The 27,888-nt window shown below is 44.7% G+C and overlaps 1 protein-coding gene and 1 long non-coding RNA gene across 4 annotated transcripts; one reads left to right on the plus strand and one right to left on the minus strand.

The window, feature by feature from the left end:
• Positions 1 to 5,247, plus strand: LOC146338841 (uncharacterized). Of its 2 annotated transcripts, none has more exons than XR_014784654.1 (3): positions 1 to 65; positions 996 to 1,187; positions 4,411 to 5,247. It is a non-coding gene; the product is annotated as an uncharacterized LOC146338841 (long non-coding RNA). The 2 variants fall into 2 exon arrangements; XR_014784653.1 differs by having other exon boundaries at positions 1 to 43; positions 4,411 to 5,207.
• Positions 2,122 to 26,769, minus strand: HSD17B2 (hydroxysteroid 17-beta dehydrogenase 2). 2 transcript variants are annotated; one of them, XM_084812405.1, is made up of 5 exons: positions 26,330 to 26,769; positions 20,100 to 20,312; positions 17,446 to 17,631; positions 6,002 to 6,139; positions 2,122 to 4,954 (listed from the first exon to the last, which is right to left on the minus strand). In XM_084812405.1, exons 1-5 carry the CDS (start codon positions 26,643 to 26,645, stop codon positions 4,596 to 4,598), a joined length of 1,212 nt encoding a protein of 403 aa, XP_084668531.1. In that variant the 5' UTR covers positions 26,646 to 26,769; the 3' UTR covers positions 2,122 to 4,595. The 2 variants fall into 2 exon arrangements, with proteins under 2 accessions (XP_084668531.1, XP_084668532.1); XM_084812406.1 differs by lacking the exon at positions 17,446 to 17,631 and having other exon boundaries at positions 26,330 to 26,765.
• Positions 26,770 to 27,888: the final 1,119 nt, after the last annotated feature.

The raw sequence follows: 27,888 nt of genomic DNA on the forward strand, positions 1-27,888 counted from the left end.
AGCAGTGAGAAGTTCCAGGGCTGCAGTGTGCCCACTCACCCAGGTTTGGTTTCCTTTGGAAGGAGGTCATTAGAGGCATATTGGCATTTTTGTTAAATATTTGCCTTTATCTATAAATATACAGTATGAGCATAGATGGAAGCTTAGTGTAAACCAGGGGTGTGGGATGTCTTTCAGCCCAAGGGCCAAATTCAATGTCAGAGAAGCTCTTGGGGGCTGCATTCAAGTTGTGGGCAGGGCCAATGGCAAAAGGGGTGGAGCCAATGGCAATTAGAGGCAGGGCTAAAATACCCCCAATACTAGCTAATTTGACCTTACTGCCAGTGGCAGTAACAAATTCTTAAGAGAGGCATTTTCCCCTTTTAGAATGGGGAAAATATGCACAGAAGCCAGCAAACCACCAAGATTGGAGAAAGGCTGGGTGGTTAGAGAAAAGAGGGTGGGCCCAGTAGGAGGAGTGGGGCCATCTGGGAAACCCCACAGAGCCAGACTGGGACCCCTGGCAGGGCAATTGGGAGCCTGGGCCTGAGGTTCCCACCTCTGGTGTAAACTTTCTCATAAGCAGACAAAGTTTATGACTTCCCCATCAGATCTCCATAGACAGATAGCTCCTTAAATATTTGTTGGCTTACAGAGCTCAACTAGAGCTGTGTGCAAAGGGCCTCTCAAAATTCTCCAGCCTATTCCCAGTGAGGGAAGGGAATTTCACTGATTTTTTCCTAGGGAAGAATAATTTCTCCAACAGTTTCTAATGGATAGGACTCACTATTGGTAGGGGTTGTAGCACAGGTTCTTTCTTTTTTTCCCTTCAGGGTTTTGGTTTATTGCACTGCTTCTGTAGGTGGCAACAGCATCAACTGAGGCTTCCACTTTTCTGAGGCAGAATTTTGAATTTCTTTTGGTGGTATTTTTGAGCTTATCTAATCACTGTGAGGTGGCCGAAGGTGCGGTGCGCGTTTTCTCTCTCTGTTACCCATCTTCTCATTGCTCTGCAGCCTCCCAGGCCACCTGCACATTCTGAATGGAGAAAGTCCCATGGGAGGAATTCCCTCATGATGTCTTCCTCATGATGGCTTCAACTGAAGTGCGGATTGCCAAGGTGAAGGAGGCCACAGGCTGCCACAGAAATGACTGCATAATGACAGAGAAACTACTCATGCACACTCTTTGGCCACTTCATAAGTCAGGTAAGCACAACAACCCCAAACCCAACCCTTGAGAATTTCTCTGAAATTTCTCCTCCATTGAATTTCTTTTCAAAAGCAATTTCTTTTCTATCAAATTTAATGAAAATGGTTGAGAAAATATGGGAAAAACTCAAGTTTAGGCTAGTGCCTCTCTGGGCATGTTTAACCTTGAGAAGAGAAGACTGAGGGGAGATATGATAGCACTCTTCATGTCCTTGGAAGAAGGTTGCCACAGAGAGGAAGCCCAGAACCTCTTCTTGATCATCCCAAAGGGCAGGACACAGAATAATAGGCTCAACTTACAGGAAGCCAGATTCCAGCTGAACATCAGGAAAAACTTCCTGACTGTCAGAGCAATACGAGAATGGAATCAATTACCTAGGGAGGTAGTGGACTGTCCCACACTGGAGGCATTCAAGATGAAGCTGGACAGCCATCTGTCAGGGATGCTTTGACTTGGATTCCTGCATTGAGCAGGGAGTTGGACTCACTCAATGCTCTTATAGGCCCCTTTCAGCCCTATTATTCTATGATTCTATAATCGTCTCTCCCTCAAAATTCCCCAAACAATTAAAGGGGTGATCACACATCCCTTTCACACACACACAGACCTAGCTTGCCCACTCCCCCTGGCCACATGGGCTGGCAATCCAAATGAGACATCTCCCAACATCGACTAGCTATCTTAGGCAATGTTAGCTCCCATGGAGACACATCACCTGAATACAGACATGTATGAGAAATCTGTTCCAGTTTGTTTTAGATCAGGATTTAGCCAGTTTACACCTTCCAGACCTAGGATGGACTTGGATGCTATCTGTAAGTCCATACACTTCTGATCTTGCAATGTGATTTGTGGACCAAAAGGAAAAAAAAAATGTGTTCGACAGTATGCATTCATTTGAAAAATGCACATGAAAAAATGCATACTTTTGAAAAATGCAGAGAACAGACTTTAATCCATGGGAGACAAACACATACACTTCAAAGGCATGCAGAACTGATGTGTACATTTGAGAAAATATGCACAAAATATGCTTGTCTTTTCATGGAAAAAGAAAATAAAAGAACAAAGCTTGCTATCTGATAAGGCTCAGGTCAGAACAAGCTTTGAGATAGAATTCAGAGAACTTCAACAAGGTAGAAGTTTGCTGATTCAAACATCCCTGCCTGAATATTACAGGCTAGGAAACACTCCACACACACACACACACACCCCAGTTTGGAGATGCTGGCCAGGAGTTGCCTGAGGCCAAACCACACTGATAGTCCTACTCAGAGAAATCTGTTAGAAAACACATAATAAGAATCATTAAAGAGGTGATCACACATCCATCCCTCCTTCAGCATACCGTGGCTGAGATTTGATTTATGCCAACGGGTGCCTACAAATCATGTTCAGATGCACCCTTCTATCCACATGCTTGGCAAGCATCTCTTGGAACTCGTCCAGGTGCAGTGCAAACTCCCATTTCTAGCTTTTTGAGCTTATGCTCCCTTTAAATATCTTCCTGCTTTGGTTTGAGCAATTGAGCAATTTACTAACTTGGCAGGGCCGTGGACTACGTCCTGTTCAGCCCATGTCAAGCTGACCCAGGTTGGAGGGCTGTGTCAAGCTCAACATGTCAGGAGGGTAGGACGTCCAATATGTTTGTGGTTTCTTGTGGTGCCATACTCAGTAGCAATGGGCTGATGGCAATCCATGATATGGCGTATAAAGAAACTGGCACAAACCCAACCATGCCACTTCCTTGCTGATCTGGGTCACCTTGACCTGGGATGAGCAAGGCATGTGTGTGCAATACTTCCCTTAAGGAATTCCCAGTGGGTGGAGTAGATCTCCAAGCTGACAGCGATAAACTACTTAAGAAAAAATCCTGATTTGTCAGCCCAATGATGAAGCTGCTCTGCTTCCCGCAGTGCTTCCGTACAACTGTCCATCATCAATTCCTGCAAGAAGGAGTTGATTTCAGTGATGCAGTCATGTCTAAGTTAGCTCCAATCATCTCTGTTTTCAACTGTGGGGGTCAAAACTCATGATTTTGGTGCAATGTGCATTTCTCCTTCTATGTGAATATTCACCTTTTAAAAATAATAATAAAAAATGTTTAAAATCATTTCCTGGGGTGCTGCTTCTCTCCATTGCTTGGATTAATTCCATGGGTGATCTCGCCTAATCAGAGATCACAGATGTGCTATTCAAATGACATATGGAGGGTGACATTGTCCACTGGCCCTGTTCCCTCGGCTCAACCCCTACATGTTCAGCTGAAAGCCTGAACAGAATACATACACACAACTGTAAAGGCAATCAGGGAACCTGTATTCTTCAGGGTCCCTGACTGTGCAGAGAGATCCCATGCATATGCATATGCAAATTGTATGCACATAGATTCTATTCACATTTTTGGCTAACCACGTGGACATCAGGAATGGAGGGACAGCAGGAGCAACTCCTGACTCCACACACACACACTCACACACATGCACTACAAACACATGCACATTTTCACTGAAACATGAAAAGGGTTTTAGTGAGCAGGATGACATCCTAATGCCATGTAGCCAATTAGATCTGGAAGGGTACTGCTGATGTCATGAGGGGAACTGAGAATTAGGGCAATTTGGTAAGCAGCAGAGACAAAAAATCTTTGGAAAAGGGAGAGATTTGGGGCATTGCAAAAAAAAACAACATTACAAAGGGGAGTTTCAGTACAGCCTTAGTCATGATGAAAATGGTACCAAGGTATCAAACAAATTTAAAATAAAGAAGGGCTAAATGTACAGGGCAATAATATGAGAGAGTCCTATCAAAAAGCTAAACACTTCTATCCCGTCCTTTGAGTTGAATCCAGATTTACTCAAACTGACAATGGACCCATTAAAATCAATGGGCAAGATCCAAGGCTGCCTACCCACTGTCAGAGCTGACTGCTGATTCTGGTCCAAGCACAGTCAGCCCCACTGCTTCTGGTCCACCAGCAGTGCCTACCACTTGCGGAATGACGACTTAGCATTCTGGAGGCAAGCCCCCAAATGAGTGGAAAAACACTCATTTCTGGAAGGCAGCAGGTCAGCGGAGCCAACCTGCCCCCTTCCAGAAATCAGCAGAGACCGGAATCAGTGTCCTGCCTACTGAGACTTAAGCTAGCTGTGACTATCTTAACTTCCGTTCATTGAAATGGGTCTACTCTAAGTATGACAAAATTTGGTTCCACTCCAGTGTATTTTTAAGAGCTGCAGATCATCCATCATCATCATCATCACCACCATCATCATCATCAAAAGATCCAAGATCCCCAACACTCACAACTGACTAAATAACTTAGCAATCAAAGGCCATGAATCAATGAGTAGTTCATCCATGATTGTCTTAGTTGTAGAAAGCGTGTGTACTCCTGTATCTGTCTACAAGTTCTTGTTTTTTGTCTCTGCTGTTCTGAGAGCACTGGGCATGCTTGGGATAGGCATCAGTTTGCTCACACAAAAATCATAAAACCAGACCGGAGAACAGCAAAAAATGAGGAGGTATTTGTATGCATTCTTGCCTGGCGTGTACAAACTGTATGGACAATCTGCCAGTAATGCATGTAAAATATCACGGAGCACCGGTGAGAAATCTGGTGAAGATACAGAAGGCATAAACGTGAGAGATGTCTTCAGGGCGAGGATGTAATCTTCACCATAATCTTTCTTCACATCTGGTGAGAGGTTCTCCAGAAGGGTCTGCTCTTCTTTATTCCAGAGCTCAGGAGTTCCCTGGATAGCTGGAAGATCAACCAGTTCATTCATAAACATCTGGGCTTCTTCATTTGACATTAGAGATCAGTCAAACAAGAATGAAACAAGAGAAAATGCCAGAGCAAGGGCTTATAAGGTAGCATTTTCCTTTAAAGTAATGGATTGGAACATGGCCATTGCAGTTCTATCTTTTGAGCTACTTATTTATTTGCTTGCTTGCTTACTTACTTACTTACAATATCTCTTGGCTGCCTCTCAGGGCAGGAGCTCTCCACGTACAATAATAATAAAACACATAATAAAAACTGATATGGACTTGAAAAGTAATTAAAAAAATAGTAATAACAGCAAAAACACAGTAAGAACAGTGATTAAAACAGTGACAAAAACAACAGTAAAGCAACAACAACATAAAATATATCAGGAGAAGGCCAAATACATTTTCATGGCCTTCTTAAAAGACTGCAATGATGGGGCCTGGTGGGAGGGAAATTCTCCCACAATAGGGTAGAGAATTTCAAGATGCCATTTGAGCACTGCTCTTGTATTTATACAAAGACAGCAACTACTTGGAGGCCAGTCAGGTCCATAGACAAAGAAATTAATGATGCCTTCCCCAGCCAAAGATGATTGGCGAACTCCTAGAAAGTTGCCATATGCATCCTATCCCTAAAACAAACTCCATCTGGGATCCTAAATAGCAAAAGCAGGTTTCACACATCTTTGTGGGTTAACACTGGTGAATGAGGGACAGTGTGGCATAGTGTTGGACTGGGGCTCAGGAGATCTGGGTTTTAGTCCCCACTCAGCCATGAAGCTCACTGGGTGGCTTTGGGCCAGTCACAGACTCTCAGCCTAACCTACCTCACAGGGTTGTTGTGAGGGTAAAATGGAGAGGAGGGGGGCCATGTAAGCTGCTTTGGGTTTCTTGCAGGAGAAAAAATGTGGGATATAAATGTAGCAATAATAATAACAACAACAACAATACTATCACATTTGTTTAGAAATTGGCCTCTAACAAGGTCCACACACACACACACGTTAAAGAACTATGTGAAATGTCACTGCCTTACATGTTTTGAAGGCTGACGGATGAACAACAGCTACGTTCATGCCCCATTTCTTAAGCTCCTGCCGAATGACTCCAGAAAACATAGACAAGGCTGCTTTGGATGCTCCATAGGCAGCAAATCCAGGCATTGGGATCCCTCCTGTGGGAGCAACAGAAACATGCTACTGAGACTTGCTGTGAGTGATTTAAAAGGAAGGATTAGAGCAGAGTTGATTTGTGTTGCTGAGGGTTAAATACAAGGCATGGAAGGAACCGTATGATAGCAGCCACAAACAAAGCATGTGTAGTCATGGCCAGCTACAAGCTACCACTGCTGAAGCAGCACTTGATCTGGTAGTCTCTTTCTGGATTTGGTAGTCTCTTTTTGGATTTGGTAGCCTCTTTCTTCCCTGCCCCCAGTGGAACTGGATTTTGGCATCTAATTGGATGAGGATGAGGTGGGGTGTGTGTGTCACCATCATGTTAGTAACTGGTTCAAAGAAGGTGATAAACACATAGGAAATAGCGTTGGGTGATAAACACATAGGTGATAAACACATAGGAAATAACTGTTTCTTCCATCGTAATGACTGGGTCAATGCAGACAGCCAGGGGAATGGAGACTGCACAAGTTTCTAAAGATGGGTGGAGTCCTCCTCCCCTGCTTAGGTTAAATTAGCTTCAAAATGAGAGCTGAGCTATTCCGCTCTCCCTCCCCCCAAACACCTCCACCAGTGAACCAGACCATCCCAATTAGGGGTCAGCACCTTGGGTAGTTCCTTTAGAGTTCTGGTTGGTTCTGATGGAAACCTGGATGGGTTTAGGGCCCCACCGAAATCTGAGCCACCAACCTCCACAGGCACTTGCTTTCAATAGTCATTTAACTATGCAACCATGCATATCGGTAATGTGGGGAAGGGGAAAGACAAGAAGGAACTGAAGGGGTTGAAACTGTGGCAAACTGAGCATGCTGTATACCAAAGCAAGTCCATCAGAAAGCGCTGAAAAGTAGAGATGTGTGCAAATGCCCTCTTGAAATTCTCCACCTTACTTACGGGCAGAGAAATTTGGGAGACAATTGCATCAAATTTATCCAGGGGAAGGAAAAATTCTGAACAGTTTTTCCAAAGTAGGGCTCCCCATTGGCAGGGCTTGTAGGACAGCTTCTTTCTTTTTTCCTGAGGGGTTTGGAGGTTTTCATGCTGCAACAGCATCAACTGTCTTGGCAGGCTGGGGCCCAGTTTGCATCCGCCACAATGCAGGCGGGGGCAGTGTTGTGTCCAGCTCCAGGGATGAGGTAGAGACAGAGTTAGTGCTCTGCCAAAATCTGTCCAATTCTCTGAAAGTCTTTACCCCTCATGAAAGAGGTGCCCATTTTCTGCTTCATTCAGGATGTTTTAAAATGTATTTTGTGTTGTTTTTGAACTTACCTAATCACAGCTAGCCTCTCAGGCTGGCTGTACATCCTGATCTTTTTTTTTAATTTTTTTTAATTGCTTATAGCCAATGGCCATTACAATATAAACACAAGAGAACATATTTATAAAACATTCAACAATCAATCCAATAAAACACAAGCAGGGCCTTCAAAATACAAATAAACGGTTTTAAGCATATGTTTAAATTAGAAAATGAAACTCCCCTTAGCTTTTTTCACTGATGTTATTCAGAAAGGCCACTCCTAACTCGCTGCGGTTAGTGCAAACAGAACTACTTTGTAATTGATGCATTTGTCTATATCTGCCAGAAGCCATCTGATCTTAAGATCATGGGACAGGCCTTCCAGGAAGGCCAGAAAAGGGAGAATGAACTTAACCCTAGGTGAATTATAGAGAGGGCAGTATAAAATGTAAAGCACTACATCTTCAATTTGGCCCTATCCACGTATGCAGAAACAATATTTTGCTGACTTCTTAAAGAAAATCTGCCCGCCAGGTATTCACTGGGGATCAGTTGAAATCTGAGCTGAGTAAAGCTTGCTTTACAGGCAAGAAGGTTAATTCCCACAGGTAGGTGGCCCTTTCCTGATCTAGCTTGATTTTGGCATAGTAAATAGCAGACTTACAATTCTTTATATATTCAGAATCTCTCTTAGCATCTTCAGCAAAGATTATGTCCCGGATCTTATGAACAGATGCATCCTGCATCATCATTACTGGTGAGATCAAATAGCTCCGCATCAAACATCTCCATGATTGTACCCAACCTTCTCTATTCTGCAGATCGAAAAAGCACAGTTTTGCTAAGTAAGAAGCCAGCATCAGTAATAGCGTTTTCCAATACAATATGATGGATTTGTGTATGCACGCTTTTAAAGAGGGAAGACCTAGTTCACTCCTTAATATTGCACCGGGTGTGCTATGCACTACTTCCAAAAGCAGTTGCAAGAACTTATTTTGGATTGCATGAAGTTCATCTCTGCAATGACTCCCCCAAATTGCTGCTCAATATAGAAGGTGGGTTACAATCTTAGTGATGTAAACTTTTAATACTGCGTCTACTAAGTGGTGGCCTTCAGTATGATAAAGCTTCTGTATGGGCCCCAATGAGTGGGTGGCCAAAGATGTAATTGCCTCGGGGTGGGGTGGGCCATAGGGTGTTTTCAGAAAAATGAAGCCCCAAATATTTACATGAGCGACACTGTTTTTATTTTATTTTTTTATTAGATTTATTAGCCGCCCATCTGGCTGGCTACCCGGCCACTCTAGGCAGCATACAATACAAATAACAACACTAAATACAACATAGTCAACTAAACAAAACAACATTGCTCTAAAACAACAACAACAACCCCTAACCCACCCCAAATGCCCGCCTGAACAGCCAGGTTTTCAAAGCCCAGCAGAAGCTCATCAAAGAAGGGGCACGGCAGAGGTCACTAGGGAGGGAATTCCACAGAGGGGGGACCACCACAGAAAAGGCCCTCTCTCTCATCCTCACCAGCCTAGCTGTCCTAGCTGATGGGACAGAGAGAATGCCTTCCGAGGCCGATCTCGTTGAGCGGCATCTCTGGTATTGCTGGAGGCACTCCTTAAGATAGATTAGGCCGGAACCATATAGGGTTTTAAAGGTCAATGCCAACACTTTGAATTGGGTCCAGAAAACAACTGGTAACCAGTGCAACTCCTTCAGCACTAGAGTGATGTGATCTCGCCGACAGCTGCCTTTAATCAGGTGGGCCGCCATGTTCTGCACCAGGTGCAACTTCTGAACCATCTTCAAGGGCAACCCCTCATAGAGCACATTACATCAGCCTAGGCGAGAGGAGACCAGGGCATGAACTACTGATGGGAGCAGAGGTTAGGGAGGTATAGGCACAGCCTTCGTATCAGATGGAGTTGGTACAGTGCTGCCCAGCTCACTGCCGACACCTGAGCCTCCATGGACAACTGGGCATCTAAAATGACCCCCAGACTGTGGACCTGGTCCACAAGAGGCAGCCGCACCCCATTCAATACCATCTTGTGTCCATCCAGAGCCCATCTATGCTGATCATGCCTCTTGCCAAGCACAACCACTTTAGTCTTACTTACTATAATTGATAGGCCTTCTTGCTTGCAATTCATTTCAGATTTGGTAAGCAATCTTCTCATGCCTGTTTGAGCCAAGGAAATGAGGGCCATATCATCTGCATAAAGCAGAACTGAGATCTTCTGTGTCCCAACAGCAGGCAGGGGGAGGAAGGGGAGAGGGGTTCCTCAGTTACGTCATCCTGATCTGATAAAGCCCTATGGGAGGAATTACCTCATGATGCCTTAAACTGGGTTTTAATTGAAGTGTAGGAAGATGAGGAGGACACAGGCTGCCAGAGAGATGACTGTACAATGAGAAACAGGACACCCGTGCTCCTTATTCAGCCACCTCCTAAGGTGGTAAGTTCATGAATCCCGAACTCAACCCATGAGAAATGTCTCCAGAATTTCTTCACTGCTGAATTTCTTTTCAAAAGCAATTTCTATTCTACCAAATTGAATGAGAATGGTTGAAGACAATGTGGGAAAAATGTTCAGCACATTGCTACTGAAAAGAGCTGGGTATGTGTTGCCTAGAAAACACAAGTTAAAGGGCAGACACAGTAGCTATTTTCAGATACCTGAAGGGCTCCGTGTCCAGCCAAAGAATGAGAAGACATGTTCTCTGTTGTTCTAGAGAGAAGGATTAGAACCAGTGGGCGTAAATTGCAGGGAAGCAGATTCCAGGAAAACATTCAGAGAAATTTCCTAATTATAAGACCAGTTCAACTGTGGAACAGGCTGCCTCAGGATGTCTTGGGATGTCCTTCACTGGAGGTATTTTTAAACAGAGGCTGGATGGCCATCTGTAAGGGATGGTGGTAGCACAGCCTCCAGAAATTTTCACTGCCCAGGGAAGTGGGTACCACATATCAGTATATGTGAAGTCCTTTGAATAACAGTACTATTTAGCATTTACATCTTGCTCAGAGTGTCTAACCCATTTAGGTAATGGTTCTATAATAGTAGTAATAATGGAGCCTTATGCACACAACAGGGTTGTAGCATGTACAACTATCCGGTAAGGAAGGTCAGTGGTAATATCCCTATATTGCAAGGCTGGGAACTCATAATGCCAAAGTCCAAGGAAGGAACTCATGACCAAAGTGAGTTTCCAGTTCCCTGGTTCGCAGCATGGTCTCTTAGTCACCAATCCACACTCAGTGCTGAGCTGAACATCTTTCAGTTTCAGCTCAATTTTGTGGAGGCACAGGAGATGAAAAGAGGCAAAACCATGGGCAATTTTTCAGGGTGCGGGTCAAAAGTCAGAATGAAGGCAAAACACACCACCACTGCCTGGACCCCTTCTTCTTCTTAAAGTGCCATCTCCTATCGGATGTTAGCTATCATTACAGTTTTGTTTGTTTGTTTTTGATGCTGCTGCTGCTCTGAATAGTTGAATACAAGTATAGATGAACCATTCCCTCAGATTCTTTAACCATGATGTCCATCTTCTTCCTATTGATCTTTTTCCTTCCATTTTCCCTTGTATAATGAGTTGGAGTATGGCGTATCTTCCGCCTCAGATAATATGACTGAGGTATTGTGTAACTTTCTTCTTTCGATGGTCTTAACCAATTCCGTTTACTTGTTTACTATGTATAGTACGTCCTCATGTGTTACTCCATCAGCCCACGGTATTTTCAGCATGCGTCGGTATATCCACATTTCGAAGGATTCGATTCTCCTCAGATTGTTATTTTTAATTGTCCAAACATAAAGGACACCCCCACTAGTGTCCTCAATTTTTCTTTTCCCAAATCCCCCCAGTGTGGCACTACTAGGGGTGGAAAAGAAATCCATTTGGTTCAAATTGTAATATGAACCGACCTAATTCACACTTCCCAAATTAAGATGCAAACTAGAACACAGCTATCCTTTGGTTTTCGCACCTGTCTGAATATAGCAATATAGTCCTTGGATGCAAAAGTGTATGAAAAAATGCATACATTAGAGAAACATCATACAAATGCGTACATTAAGGAAAACAGTGTACAAAAAGATGAGAAGTCTATTAGGAGAATATCCTTGCAAAAATGCATATAGTGCAGGAACTGCATACGGATATTCTCCCCAGAAAAATGCATACAGGTTTTTCTGCTGAGTTTTTTAAAACAAACAAACAAACAGCCATTCCCAAACTGATAGAATGGAACAAACTTACACTTGAAAAAAATGTGAATGTTATGGAAAGTGAAACAGAGAGATTTGTCACTCCATTAGGGATGTACGTACTGTGTAAAATCCACTCCGTCTGTGATAGTCAGGTGCCTTTTGTTCCATTGTCCACTCACAGACAGATGCAAATATTTTTATTTTTCATCAAGCGGAAAAATACAGAAACAATTAGGTAAGCGTTTTCATAAGAATTTACATAATTTACCTTAGTATGTAACATTTAGTGTATTATCCCCCACTCCATCCAACTTTTCCTCAGCAGAAACGTGCATGTTTTCTAAATTTTGGGAAAGTTAAAAAAAATCCAATGGTCCACGGACTCTGTGCAGCCTGAGGGGGTTCATTCCACAGTGGATTCCACAGGTCACATTGTTAGAAATCCAAGCTCATTTTAGTCCATCTCGAATTTCTCCAGCATCTCTACTCCACATAGGCGCTATGTGACAATGTTATATCACTCTAATCTAAGGGTGAGGGTCAGCATTCCAGTGGTGGGTGGGATTGAAAGCAAGGGGTGGGGCCAAAGGCAAAAGGGGTGGGCCCAAAGTTTACCAACCCACCCCTAAACCCCCACCAGCATATTGTAGGTTAAAGCTTTTACTATCAGTGCCTAAGCCTTAGGGGAGGCATTTAAACCTTTTGAAAAGGGGGAAAAGCTGCACAAAAGCTGGGAAACCACTGTTAGGAATGAATCTGACCTTGTGGAGGTGTCTGACAGCTCAGATTCACAATCAGAATGGGAACAGCAAGAACAGAGGGAGGCACCCTCCCTAGTGAGCCCAGATATGGCAAGACTTTCTTCCCAAGACCTTGACAGACTGATGGCCCAGCCTGAACTGCTCCACCATTCCTCCACCATGAGAACTCAAGTTGCAGAGGAGGAGGGCAAGGGGCATGACTTGAGGGATGCTACGGTCCGTCGCAGAGTGAAGTGGGAATACTTAGGGACAGGGCTGAGACGCTCTCCCAGGTCGGCCACTCGTGGAAGCCAATGTAGGAAGGAGCCACCCTAAGGAAGGAGCATCCTGCCAAGCAAGTCTGGTCATGAGGTTCATGCCCAGACTGCTGGCAACTTCTCTAACTTCAACTTTGTCTCCTCTATTCATATTCTTAGATGTGTGGATTAGCTATTTCTATGCAGTCTGAAAGTTTCCTAGAATCTGCATTTGTAAAGAAGCTAGTCGTTTACTAACAAAGCAGTGTTGGCCTGAAGTCTTGTTTCCTAGGGTGTGTTGATTGTGAAGGGAGAGGACGAAGGAACGTGACAATCCCCAAACAACTGATGGTTGGGGAAATCAGGACATGGACATGTGGAGAACCATGGAGGAGGGCTGGATTTGGCCCCATGGCCTGAGGTTCCCCACCCTGCTGTAATGGCAGATCCCAGGGAAGGGGGAATGGTAGCCCCAGTGGGGTGTTATGGGCAGCACAGCAGTGAGTTTTGTTCAGTAACAGCTACAGTAATATAGGCTATAGCCAGATCAGGAGGCACACACAATAGGAAAATAGTCAGTGTTTCTAGTGGCCACAAGACTCTACGTATTTATCAGCTTGTCATTCCAAAGATTCTCAGCTGGTTCTTTTCCCCACTACTTTTTTTGTTGTTGTAACCCCTAAGTGATGCAGACACTTTTGACAAACCGGCTTTTTCACCTGCTGAAATTGATAAATGCATATGCCATTTCAATTATCGACAATTGGCCGCCTGCCATGTTGGAGACAGAGCTGAAAGCAGCAGAGAGAGGAGACGAGGCAACATTTTTTAACAAGTCCGCAATTGCCTTGTTTTAACCTGTCTTCATCAATCCTGGTTGTCAGGAAGAAACTCGCAGTCTGAAGATATTTGGGCAAAAACAATGTCCTCGGCTACCGTACGACGGTGCCTGAAGTGACTCATGTTTCCATTATGAGAAATATTTAGAGGTCCCCCAAGACAGGTGAGAATTTTTAAAGATGCCTAGCACACTGTTTTCTGTACTGTAGGAATACATCTTGTGCTGTAGTGTTATGAATACCAAAGGGCGTCCCATTTTAAGTGATACATTTGGTAAACTTCCTTCAACAGTTTACAACAGAGGTGGGCAACATGCAGCCTCCTGACACCCACAGTTTGGCTGCAGCTGCCCTCCTCCCTTCATGTTGCTGAATGCAGAATAAGTTCTAAAAGGGTCAAATTTAGCTAGCAAACATGCTACATTAAACAATTTTAGGGGTGGAGTGCTATGTGGTTTGTTGCCAAACACTGGTGGCTAACTGCCAATTTTTATAATCTTTTGGGGGACACCCTATGGACAATGTGGTGCCCCATGGTGTGCGGCTCACAGGGGAGGGGTGTGTGTGTGGGGTAAAATTTCCCCTGGACCTCCTGTAGTTGCCCACCCCTGGTTTACATAATCCACAAACTACCTTTCTTTTAGCCAGCTGTATATCAATTAGGAATATAGGTGGGTGCCTTATCCCACCGAGCCCAATATAGATATAGATATAGATAATAGATATAGATTTTCCCTAACTGACAGCAATTTGCCTGGTACTCGAGGTAGGGTAGACTTTCCCATCACCTGCTACCTGATCCTTTAAACATTTTTTAGAGATACAAGAGATTGAACCTTGAACTTTCTGCATGCAAAGCACAAGTTCCAGTCCTGAGCTAGGGCCACACTGCTGTATGATGGATAAATTTAAAGTGATAAACAATAATTTAGCACAGGGTGCTGATAAGGATGTTCAGTTACAAACAGAACATATTTGGATCCAAACAACAGGAAGAAAATTGTCATTAGCATCTTGTGGAATGCACTTCCAATGGACATCTATTAATCCCCATCATTACAGGCTTTCAAAAACCTAAAGACTTATCTATTCACTCTGGCCTATAATTGAGTTAGTCTATTGGGAACTGTTGTGCAGATGGTGCTAGCTGGTTTTAATGGAAGATGCTTTATTTATTTATTTATTATCATTGTTGTATTGTGTTTTCATGGTTTTAATTTTGCATGCTGCCTTGGGAGGGCTTTTCCTAAAAGGCAGCCTATTAGTCCTTTATAATATTTATTTTATAAATACTATTTTATTTTATTATTTATATTATATTTATATTATTTATATTACAAAACTTATTTATTTATGATAAATGAAAAAAGAAAGAAAGGAAGAATGCAGTATTGCTTTCCTAGATCTCAGCATGACTCCACCGTAAAGACAAAGAAAAAAATATGTATGTCTGTATTTATAAAATTCGTATCCCACTTTTTGACCAAATGATTATCGAAGTACCTTACAAAAGATTGCAATAAGACACATACACACTCACACACATGCACGTACACATGTGAGTGTGCACACACACACACACACATACATACACACACACCCAACCCACATGATCCAGTGGTCCTTAGTTCCCCTGGCTGATAACAGAGGCCAGGGTGCGCTTCTTGCCAGCTCTGGTGTGGCAGGGCAATGGGTGGTTGGAGCCAAGCAACCCATTTCAGACAGTGAGCATCTGAGTTCACACTGGAAGGCGTATTTTGGTCCCTCCTGGGGCAGAGGTGGGATGGAAATCAATGGAATAATCGAGGAATTTTAGCATAGCTCCAATCAGGCAGTGGCATGTGTACTCAGAAAGGAAAGACAGCAGTAAAGACAGCAGTTCAGGCTCTTTCTAACTCAGTCCATTTTCATGTGAAAATGTTATTTAAGGCGCAATCCCAGCATGCTGGGAGGTGTAGGTCTTTTTTTCTGTCTAAACATGCATAGGATTGTGACCTTGGTCAGTTGGTTTTAGGTTGGGTGGAAAGGCTGCAGTGTGGCCTTACAACAGCCCTACAATGCAGTTTGTTATTAAAATTTCAAGATAGAAATGTGGCTGAGGGTGGTTAGAATTTCCAGCCCCAAATCCCCCAAAGCCACACAAAACAACATACTTCCAATTGCAGCTAAGATTCATCTAGTTAAATGCTCTAGTCCTCCCATGCCCTGCTCACTGCCAGAATCTAGCATACAGATTCAACCAGAATCTTGGCCATCACTGACTTACATACAGACATGTTGCATGTTTGAATGTTTAACAGTGCAAATTATACTTGTTTATTTATTTGTTACATTTATATCCCTCCTTTCCTTCAAGGAGCCCAAGGAGGTATACATGATCCTCCCCCTCCTCTCCATTTTATCCTCACAGCAACCCTGTGAGGAAGGTAAGGTGAGAGTCAGTGACTGGCCCAAAGTCACCCAGTGAGCTTCATGGTCAAGCAGGAACTAGAATCCAAGTCTCCCCAGTCCTAATCCAACACTCTAACCACAACACCACATTGTTTGTATTTAAAGGTAAAGGTAAAGGTGTCCCCACCAGTCGTGTCCGACTCTAGGGTGCGGTGCTCATCCCCGTTTCTAAGCCGAAGAGCCAGCGCTGTCCGAAGACGCTTCCGTGGTCATGTGGCCGGCATGACTGAACACCGAGGTGCACGGAGCGCTGTCACCTTTCCCGCCGAAGCGGTACCTATTTATCTACTTGCAATTTCTTGCTTTCGAACTGCTAGGTTGGCAGGAGCTGGGACTGAAGACGGGAGCTCACTCCGTCACGCGGCACTCGGGTCTCGAACTGCTGTCCTGCTGCCGACCTTCCAGTCTGCAGTTCAGCGTCTTAGCCACTAAGCTACCGCGGCCTAGGGATGGCGGAGAATTTCTCCCCAAAACTTCGGGGGGCCGAGCGCCAACGTGTTTGGCCCCCCGAACAAGTTTTGGGGAGAAATCCTCCGCACCCCCCCGCACCCCCCCCGGGACGGGACTTACCTTCACCGAATGTCCCTCCCGGTGGCTGGTCCGGCCGGCGGTTCGGCGGGTGTTCGAGCGAGGTGGGAGCGGCAGCCGGTCTTTTGACCGGCTGCCACCGCCGCCATTTCTATGAAAGAAAAAAAAAACAACGCCCCCGATAGGCTACGTGACGATTCACGTAGCCTATCACGGCTGACTTTGCAAATCTAGCTGTGATAGGCTACGTGAATCGTCACGTAGCCTATCAGGGGGCATTTTTTGTTTTTTGTTTACTTTCAAGTTCGCGGCTGGGCGAGGCGAGGCGCCTCCTCCCCGGCCTGAATTTCGGCCGGGCAAGGCGGGAAGCCTCCCCCCCGGCCTGAATTTCGGCCGGGCGAAGCGGGAAGCCTCCCCCCCCGGCCTGAACTTCGCGGGGGGAGCAGCGAAGCGTCTCCCCCCCACCGCGAACGGCCTTCGACGACAGGTAAGTGACTTTCGTCCACCCCTACCGCGGCCCCGTGTGTTTGTATTTAGTTATGCTAAAATCCAGGATTTCTCCATTGCTTCCCATTGGCAATTTGCCTTCTCCCCCAGTGAAGGGAGAGGGAAAAAAAGGTATAATGGAATCCCAAACACCAAGCCCTGTGTTTGAGTCTATCCACATGGACTCCATCCCAGCAGGCACTGACTAGTACACCCAACAACTATAAATAATTCCAGGTTAGGGCTGGGATGCAACCTCGACAGTTATGTATCTGCCCACCCCAATGCACCATCCCCATCTTGCCAAGATTCAGAGTTCCTGCATGTTAGATCACTGAAGCATTCCAGCACTGATATATGCATTACTTTGGCAGTATTATAGTGAGGTTTTGCATGCAGAAGTAGTGGGGTTTTAATTTGGAAGCCCACTGCATAGGAGTTTCAATGTATAAGAAATATGAACGTCCAGAGAGAGCAACCAGCCCAACATCATAGTCAGTACATGTACAAATTGCATGAACACATTGTCTTGACTCACCCGCCATGCTTGAAATGTTAATAAGCCTTCCTTTGGATTTCCGGAGCAAAGGCAAGAATGTTTTTGACAGTTCGACGGGACCAAAGAAATTGACATCCATGCACTGCTTGTAAGAATGCATGGACAGCAATTCACCATCTCCTGTGAATCCCAAGACCCCTGCATTGTTGATGACGCCCCAAAGATCTGGCAGGGAGGAAGAAGGAAGTTCACAGAAGTGTGTTAAAAAAAAGTCCCTGCCACAGGAGATAAAAGTCAAAAGTCAGCGAGACTGTCTGGATTCAAATGGCTTGTTTTTGTACGTCACAAGTTCTTCTTACCACACCCTTCCCTTTATCCCACCTGGCTAGATTTCCGTAAATGAAATATGTCAGGCAGGAATAAGGAAGTTGCACTTGGAAGACCTTCCAGCATTCACAGACTTCCCATCAGCCTGCATTCAATGAAGATTGGTAAATAAAAGGAAGAAGGATTGAGTCTGCAATCCTAAGCACACTTACTAGGGTCTATTGAAGGCAGTGGGACTTAATTCTGAGTAAACATCTATAGGATTGCACTGTCAGAAAGGCACACAAATATTTGCAAACAGTAGCAGCAGACCCCAAGAAGGAAGGAATTAGAACTAAAATGTATACCCCCCCAATCTCCCTTATGAATGTTGATGTGGATTAGTCGCCATTAGGGATGTACGAAAGTCACTTACCTTTTCGAAGGATGACATTCGCGGTGGGGGGGAGGCGCTCCATCCCTCCCCCTGAAATTCTCTCCGGCTGGCTCCGCTCCATGGAGATTCTACAGAGCCACCAGCTGAGGCAGCCCGCAGCTGGACATCCGGCCGCTGCACAGCCTGCAGGGATGCAAATGGCGGCCGCCGTAACCGCCGCCATTTACATCCCTGCATTTTGCCGTGATAGGCTACGTAAATATTTACATAGCCTATCACTAGGGATGTACGAAAGTCACTTACCTGTGATGAAATTTGATTCGTGGTGGGGGGGGCGCTCCGTCCCTCCCCCCCAAATTCTGGCCGGGGGGGAGGCGTCCTGTCCCTCCCCGCTGAAATTCTGGCCGGGGGGGAGGCACCCCGTCCCTCCCCGCCGAAATTCTGGCTGGGGGGAGGCGCCCTGTCCCTCCCGCTGCGAATCCTGCCGGCCGGGTCTGCAAATGGCGGTGGCCGTAGCCGCCGCCATTTGCGTCCCTGCAGTCAGCCATAAATGTTTACATAGCCTATCACAGCTGAGTTAAAAAAAACCCCAAACCACGCATATGCAAATGGCAGCGCCCATGGGAGCCACCATTTGCGTTCCTTATTTTGGCACGTCTAGTCTATGTAAACATTTACATAGACTACGGTGAAAATAAGGGGAACGTTATTTGCGTTATTTGCATTTTTGTACGCGCGGTGTTTTGTTTTGTTTTGTTTTTAACTCAGCCGTGATAGGCTACGTAAATCTTTACATAGCCTATCACTTTTTTTGTTTTTGTTTTAAACTTTGAAATGGCGGCGGTGGCGGCAGCCAGTCGGAAGACTGGCCGCCGCAGCCGCCGCCACCACCGAACTGCCGCCGAACCACCGCCGGAGCTGCCGCCGCCGCCACCAGGGAGATTCGCCCAAGGTAAGTCCCGTGCCAGGGGGCAGACCATTTCGCCACCGATTTTGGGGGGCTGAATGCGCTGGCATTCGGCCTCCCCAAGATTCGTGGTGAAATTCTCTGACATCCCTACCTATCATGGCAAAACAAACAAACAAAAAAGCAGCGGATGCAAATGGCAGAGGCTACGGGGGTCGCCATGTGCGTTCGTTTTTTTTTTGCCGTTTTAGCCTACGTAAATATTTATGTAGGCTATTACAGTGAAAAAAAGGGAATGCAAATGGCGGCCACTATGCCATTTGCGTTCCCTTTTTTTCCCACCGTAATAGCCTACGTAAATATTTACGTAGGGTAAAATGGCAAAAAAAAAGGGAATGCAAATGGCGGCCGCCGTAGCCGCCACCATTTGCATTTGCTGTTTTGGTTTTTTTTTTTTGCCGTGACAGGCTACGCAAATGGCGTCCCTGCGTTAGCCATGATAGGCTACATAATTATTTACGTATCCTATCATGGCTATAATGAAGAAGCGAATGATTCGCAAATCAGCGCGGATGGCAGCAGGTAAGTGCTCCATTTCGCGCGCCTTTTGTGGGGGGGCGAGGGGCTTCATTCCACCATGGATTTGGGGGGGCCGAATGCACTGGCATTCGGCCTCATCGAGATCTGTGGTGGAATTCTCTGATATCTCTAGTTGCCATATCAATATTTCACTGTATTTGACAATATTTGACAGCTGACATACAGCAGCTGCCAGGATTTGATAATATTTGATTGCAGACATGCAGTAGTTGCCAGCTGCTGATGACTTCTGACATGCAACAGATAGCAGTTGACAGGAGCTGGAAAGCAGACGTGCAACAGAGGGTAGAATATTAATTTTTCTCATTCATTTAGCCAAGCAAAAGGGTTACATTTTGGTGTCAGATGTTGATTTTGAGAGATGACTGTTTAGATTCTGAGGCCAACATCCAAAACCTACATTTTGGGGACTTTGGGAAATTTCCTTTCAGCTGTAGAATGAATCTTATGATACGCATCATGGAACTGCACACTCCAAAATACCTGCATTTTGCAACTTCCTTCGTACTTCAAGATAAGCTTCTTTAATTTGTGCAGAATTTGTGATGTCCAGTTGCAAGACAGAAAGCCTCTCTGAGCAGCTCTTCTTCAGTTTTTCGGCACCAGGCCCATTCACATTTAAAACGCTAGCAAACACAGTGAATCCCAAATGGTCAAGGTACTTTGCAAGTTCATGTCCAATGCCACAGTCGCTTCCTAAAGAGAAACCAAATCCAAAGTTGCATTAAACCAGGCAGTGATGTATTCACAGGTAGGGATGCTGGAGAAATTTGGGACAGATGAAAATGAGCTCGTATTTCTAAGAATCCCACTACGGAATCTGATGCAGACCGGCCTCCTCTGGCCACATGGAGTCCATGGACTTTGGGGTCTTTTCTTTTTACTTTTCCAAAATTTCTGCAAATGTATTAATAAGAAAATACACACATTTCTGCTGAGACTGGTAAATATACATGGGGAAAAGTTGAATGGAATGGGGGACAGTATGCTAAATGTTACATACTAATTTGCATATTAGATTATGTTGCAAACCCTCTTATGGAATTATTTGCATATTTTTCTGCATAATTAAAAAAAAAGAACCCATCTGTGAACGGAGGCTGGAATGGATGACACCACATGATCCACAAAATACACATGGGGCGGATTTCACAAAAACCAGGCATCCCTGCTCACAGGGACACAGTACCATCACTTCTTTTTTAGCAGGGATGTTGATGTCATCTGCCACCTCCCTAAGTATTCCCTGTTCCCTTTGAGTTTAGGTGACATTCTCACAATAGGAGGGTGGGAATTAATTTTCCTAACAATGGTTGTTCTCTGTAATGCAAAGTACTTCGGGATGGGTTGGTCTTGAACCGGCAATTAAGCTTTAGAGACAACCTGTTCCTGGTGGAGATAAGAAGTGCTAGAACTAGGGATGGCAGAGAATTCCTCCATGGATTCCAGTGAGCGGAACAGCCTCCTGCCCCCCCGCCCCCCCACGGAATCCTCCAGGATGGAACTTACTTGGGATGGATGCAGCGGAATCCGTGGTGGAATGGCCTCCTACCCCCCGCCTCCCCCCGCAGAATCCCCCTGGATGGAACGTACCTGGGGCAGCGGCGGCGGTGGCAGCTGGTCTCCTGGCTGGCCGTGGCTGGGCTGCTGTGGCCGCCATTGCTGTCCTTCGAGCTGTGATAGGCTACGTAAGAATTTACGTAGCCTATCACGGCTACCCCCCCAAAAAAAACCAGCATACACAAATGGTGGCGGCTATGGCGGCCACCATTTGCGTTCCCTATTTTTCGCCATTCTAGCCTACATAAATATTTTGCATAGGCAATTACGGTGAAAAAAAAGGGAACCACAAATAGCGTAGTGGCTATTTGAGTTCTTTTTTCCCCCGCCGTTTTATCTTATGTAAATATTTACGTAGGCTTTTACAGCAAAAAAAAGAAAGAAACGCAAATAGCGCCCACTACGCTATTTGTGGTTCCCTTTTTTTCACCGTAATTGCCTACGTAAATATTTACGTAGGTTAGAATGGCGAAAAATAGGGAATGCAAATGGCGGCCGCCATAGCTACCACCATTTGCGTATGCTGTTTTTTTTGGGGGGGGCATGCCATGATAGGCTATGTAAATACTTACGTAGCCTATCACGGCAGCCTGGAAGGATGCAAATGGCGGCTGCTACAGAGGCTGGAAGTCCGGCTGCGGACGGCCCTGGCTGGCTGCCCCGTGGAGCCGCAGCGGAGCAGAGCCAGCCAGGCAGGATCCCGGGGGGGAAGACCGGATCGCCTCCCCCTCCGTCAAGGATTCCGGGGGGAGGGATGGAGCGCCTCCCCCCCCCAGCGGATGCCCCGACCGGAACCAGGTAAGTGATTCGTACATCCCTAGCTAGAACTGGGTTTCTGTTTTGTTTTTTATAAGGATCAACACAACTGTCTGCATTTTGGGCCTCTTCCTGGAGGTGTGGCTGTAGGGACTATCATGATGAGCACAGGCATTTCAACATTTATCATTACATAACTGATCCCTGGGATTCATAAAACTCATTGTAGTGAACCTTTCTGAGTGACGGGCAAAGCTCTCCAGGTATGGGCCAGGAAACAAGCTTCATGGCTTTGCAATGCTAGCATCAAGAAACACACAGCCCTGAAAATGTTTTCAGTGCCAGTCCCTGGAAGCATAAGAAGCCATTAGTAAGAGTGCATCTAATCATGTGCCAAGTACCTTTCCTTTGACAGTAACGTAGGGCAGCCACTTAACAAGTAGTCAACACAGAGGAAACCCATACCAAAAAAGAGGACAACAGAAGACCTGTGATCTGCATAAAATTTGCATATGATAATTTATATGTATAGATGCAAATGTAGATATAATTATTGTAATTTAAGCAGAAATACAGTACATCTCACACTAGTGTGGAAGACTATGACCAGGTGACCTGATGCTCAACCTGATGTCCAGGTGCTGTTGATGGGCAACTTCAAGGCCCAACTCTCTCTTCTGATGGTTCTTTATCTTTAATCTGAGCTTGGACTGGGCAGCCCTTTAAATACAGAACACCTTCAAAAGAGAGGACAGTCCTCTGGCAGCCCTTCAAATAGAGGACAGTGCTCCGTAAAAGAGGAGAAACGGCCACCATACAGTAACTAGAAGTGGTGTGATAGAACCTGGCAGCTGGATTCTCTGTACAGTTTCCAGTTGAATCTGGGGCAGGCTGCTGGGATGAAAGGGGAGGGTGTTTTCAGTTGTGGTGTCCAGGTTGTAAAAAATCCTCCCCAAGGACAGTCACCTGGTTCCTAAACCTTTATCTTTGGGGCTCCAAGCAAATAATTTTAAAAATAAATCTCCCAGCCCTTTTAAAGCACTGGAAGTCTTAATTCTATTGATACCAGTAACTGCTGTCTTAATACTGTCTCCGCCCCCAATTCTTAATGATTTGTGTGTGTGTGTGTGCATGCGTGTCTGTGTTTAGTGTTGTATTACACTATTGTTATTATATTGTAAACTCAAATCTTATGATGGGGTTGTATCTAAATCTTATGATGGGGTTGTATCTAAATCTTATGATGGGGTTGTATCTAAATCCATTCAATAAACAAATATGTGTTGACACATCCATCCATATCACCAGTTGGGGAGGAGTAGGAAGATGTGACAGAGCAGAATGGAAAGCACATGCAGCATAGATGTAAAAGAAGCAGGTTCAAATCCCCATCCAGATAAAAATTTCATTCAAGACCCACACTCACATCTCCTTGCTGCCTCTCCTTTTGCTTTAGCAAAACAATGTCTCAAGGGTGTTAGGGAAAAATATCCACCACCACCACAACAACAACCTTGGGGAAGGAAGGAGTAAAGTTCATGAAAGCAAGTGATCTTGCTGGGAGAAGCAAATGTCTTGTGTATCTTTGGGCGGGGGGGTATTTCAGATCTTTTGCTGGGTGGTATAAACTCTCATGCTAGCCTTGACTCTGTGTGTGTGTGTGTGTGTGTGTGTGTGAGAGAGAGAGAGAGAGAGAGTTAGAGAACTGTTTATCTGAAAATTGTAGTTATTGCTATTATCATTGCATTGATTTGTTCATTGCTGTTCTTGTTGTCACTGCTTCCAACGGAACTGTAGGGAGTTATTTATGACAATCTTTCCATCTTGGTCCTGCAGGGTAAAAAATCCAGCAATGAGCTGCGTGTAGTTATGCGTTCTGAACACCGGCACCAGCCAGGCTGAGGCAGCTGTGCAGCATGAAAATGTGCTAATTTATCCAATTAGTCCTTTTGAGAATTTATTTTTGTCTGCGATAAAATCTGCCTGTCTGTGTGGAGGTTTCTTGGAGATTGTTCAGAATTCCCCAGGCAGAAGTGGCTTCCCATCCCTTGTGCCAGAATGATAGCTATCTGCAACAAACAGCAGAAAAACCTGAGGGTTTGAGAGGCCAAGAGGAGTGTGTGGGGTTTTTTTTTTTTACACAACAGAGGCCCTGTCAGCAAAACTGAGATGGAATCAAAGGCTCTTGGAGTAGAATGTTTGACTTGAATGGGGGTAGAGGGATGGGAGGAACCACCTCTGGCCACCATTTTTAACCTCACAATTCTCCTCAGAATGACTCTATGTCACCATGTAGCATCTTTCTGAGGGGAATTGTGTGTGTGTGTGTGGAGGGTGGTGTGTGTGTGTGTGTGTGTGTGCGTGTGTGAGGAATAATAGATTGTGGCTGTTTCTTGCCCAAAGTAGCACCTCTGGTCATAAAGTCTTCCTTTCACACTCAAAAAATCATTGATACCCCCCCCCGAAATTCACCTCTTGTGAATGAGGTTGCAATAATGTGTGCGTATGTGGATGGGGCAGCAGTCCCAGAACTGTTGTGTTAATTCTGCTGGGGGAAAGGCACTTGGTGCATGCTTAGAGGCACTCTTTCTAATAAATTCCTATGCTTCAAGACTGAATACTGGGGCTGAAAATAAATAAATAAATCAGACCTGGTCCCCAAGAATCCCAGGCATAAATGAAGCCATTGCAATTTCAGGGTCAGCTATATTGTTCCTATAGAACAACTCCTTGGCAAATGTCAGTAGTCTCATATGGCTGTGTTTGCTCCTAATGGCTATTTAATGCTGAAGAACTGGTTGTAAGATATTACACAGATTTCTCTTGCAAAAAAGCACATGGATGATGGGTGTTCTTGAAAACGGCAGTTGGTATGCATACTCTTCAATTGTCCCTTTTCTGTTACCTGTCCCTGTTAAGTGGGAGCCAAATTACGCTTGAAGTGGGATGTATCTTTGCATTTTGAGTGCAGATGTTGTTTTTAAATGCAAGTGGCATCAGCTGGAGGGAGGTGCTCATTTGTGGGCTCACAGCAGGCCTGGGAGGGGGAATTAACCTTTTGTTTATCTGCTGCAATCCTGATGCCAATTTGGGGGATTTCCCCCTATTTGCAAATTCCAGCTTCTCATGAGGGATTTCCCTCAGGAAAGGAAGGATTAACTCTCCCACACCAAGTTCCTCAGCAACTCATCTTGTGCAATGTGGGTTAATCTATACTGTTGTCTATGACTGGTTTGAAGTGTGTGCCTTCTGAATATGTCCCTAGCTCTCCCAGTCTGTTCCCATCTTGCTTTTCTACTACATTTCAAAGGATTGTCGTCAAGACACGGCCCAGACAGAACTTGGCCGAAATATATGTCGCAATTGGAATGTGCTGTGAACGTGATTTTCTTTTCATCTGTTTGTACACTTAGGTCTGAGAATGTGTGCCAGTCAAAATTCAGTTACTTTGCAAGCCTCCCCACCAAAACAAAATAATCACATTTACAAGTGTCAGTGACTCAGTGCCAAACCTCTTAAATTGAGGGGGGGGGGGGGAAGAGAGAGATCACTTGTACCAAACAAGCAGCAAGATATATTGTTAAAGGAGAGTGCAACTTGACTTTTTAACATAACGCAGAAAGCAGAATATATTATACAAATCTTCATAGGTAAGGACTGTCAAGGTGTTTACTTTTTTTTGTGAATGGCCATTATGTTTAGAGACCATTGATGAATTTTCCTTCTCTTTCCCTCTGCCACTACCTCAGCCAAAGAATAGCAACGTTTTGTTGTTGTTGTTTTTTGGCAAGACACCGTGCAGACAAATAAGCAATTTGTATCTAGGTGCTACACACCCATGACATTTTGTTCTTTGGGGCAATTTATCAAGATTATTTAGAGCTACATGTCAAAAACGGAATTGTGTTCCCTGGATCTCTTTTGTTCAAATTTGCAGAAACAAACCTGCATGTGCTATTGATTCGCCCAAGGTAAGTCCCTTATCATTTTGTGATGAAAAAAAGAGAAAAAAGCCCACAAAAATCTCAGTAATAAGTCATTTCACAGCTTATGACTCCAGTAACCCTATGCACACTGACTTAGGAGAAGGTCTCATTGGGTTTAGTTCTGAACTCATGCATAAGATTGTGCTGTAAGTCAAGAAGGCAGAAATCTCATATAATTTCTCTTTGACGCAAAAGGCCTCTTATTTTGCACAGAAAGGTAGTTTCAGAAAAATGGATGGAGTAGGGAAATTCCTGCTAAGAACTGAAAGGATGCAAGCCATGGGGATGCAAAGCAGTTGGAACAGTTTGATTTCAGACTCGGAGACTAATTCAGCAATGTCACATCTCACAGCCTCTTTCAAGAGATGACATTTGACTGAGTTATAGAAAAGCCGAAATGTTCCTTCTTACCTGTGATGAGCACTGCTTTGTGGTCCACAGGCAGCATCGCTCGAGCGGGTATGTAAATGCAAAAGATGAGACACGCCAGAGAGAACAAACTCAAGCCCAGATAACTTCTCAGCATGGTAAAACACAAGATTTCCAAAGCGATAAGCAGGACGAGACCACAGAAAAAAGGGATGGCTTTCTCAACCCGGTTCTTTTTGGCTCTGTAAAGAATTGTCCCTCCATAGAGCACAGTTGCGCCCATGTACATCAACAGGGAATTGTCAGCTTCGGAGTGGTGCAGGACCATGGTCACAGCAGAAGACAGGCAGGACTGCATACCAAAGGCACTGCAAAAATAGCACTATGATAGAAAAAAAATACTTTAAATAAAAATCCTGGCAGTGCTCATAATGTATGCTTTCCTATAAGACAGGGTAGTGTGTGTGTGTGTGTGTGTGTGTGTATATATATATATATATATATATATATATACACAGGAGAAAAGGAGGAGGTGGAGAGGTTGCAGAGGGGTCAGGTTGCAGTTGAGGGGTGAGAGAGGTCTTCAATGACTTCAAATAATGTGTGTGTGTGTGTGTGTTTGCCTCAAGTGGAGGCTTGTCTCAGCTGCTTGCCAGAAAGGCTATAACCCTTCGACACCTTCCTCTCACCTTTTTTTTTATTGCAGAAGGGCTCCACCTTCTGAGGGACACCCAGCTTGGATAATGATTGACAGAGGCAGGAGTAAGCATGAAGTAACAAGTCTTGTACTATGGGAGACTATGGCTATTACATAATTTACACGTTCACAGATGTTGTTCTTGAAAGGAAAGGAGAGTGAGAAAGAAATGTGCTTCTACTACAATAGAGGTGGTGTTTGGTGGGGGTTTTTTCCCTGCTGTCCTTTGATGTATTCCTTTCCCACTGTGCTTCTTTAATAAGTACAGTATCTGCTCTTTCATCAACTTGTTCCAAGCTGCCACTGCATCATATAATTAGAACAGATCAACTTCTCCTCCAAAGCTGGACCCATTTGGCTAGGAAAATCCCAACCCTCTTGCTTTGGTATCATGAGAAGAGACAGAGTATAGAGGAAGTGGATAGAGAGTTGATTTTCTCCCTATCTCATAATACAAGAATACAGGAAGCATTTTATTAAATTGATTGACAGAAGATAGGACAGACCAAAAAGGAAGGAAGCAAGGGGCTGGATGTGCCTGATCTCGTCAGCTAGGCAGGGTCAGCCCTGGTTAGTACTTGGATGGGAGACCTCCTGGGAATCAGGATTCCTGCATTGAGGAAGTTGGACTCAGTGGTCTTGTAGGCCCCTTCCAACCCTATGATTCTAAGAGTGAAAGAAATTCTCCTTCACAAAGTGCATAGCTCATTTATGGAATTTGCTACCAGGAGATGGGATGCAGACCACTTAAGGGATGGGTGAATCTGTTAAACTGGAATGTTTTGTATGCATGCATCCATTGACTCAAGTGTCTTTGTGTGTTTAGAAATGTACGCAGTTTTCTCTGTGCATTTTTCAAATGTGCTCAAGCCATTGGACAATTCATTTGTTTGTTTTGTGGAAC

This window comes from Heloderma suspectum, chromosome 8 (genome assembly GCF_057233095.1).
Source record: "Heloderma suspectum isolate Gila_16-S chromosome 8, 16-S_ref, whole genome shotgun sequence".
Lineage (NCBI taxonomy): Eukaryota > Metazoa > Chordata > Lepidosauria > Squamata > Helodermatidae > Heloderma > Heloderma suspectum.

Bases quoted from the DNA above. Each gene is read 5' to 3' on its own strand.
- HSD17B2 (XM_084812405.1), bottom strand. From the start codon at position 26,645: ATGCAGTCCTGCCTGTCTTCTGCTGTGACCATGGTCCTGCACCACTCC. The intron at 6,140-17,445 runs GTGAGTCAAGAC...TTGCTCCCACAG, and splicing joins TAACATTTCAAGCATGGCGG to GAGGGATCCCAATGCCTGGA. The intron at 4,955-6,001 runs GTAAGGCAGTGA...TTGATCTTCCAG, and splicing joins TCCGTCAGCCTTCAAAACAT to CTATCCAGGGAACTCCTGAG.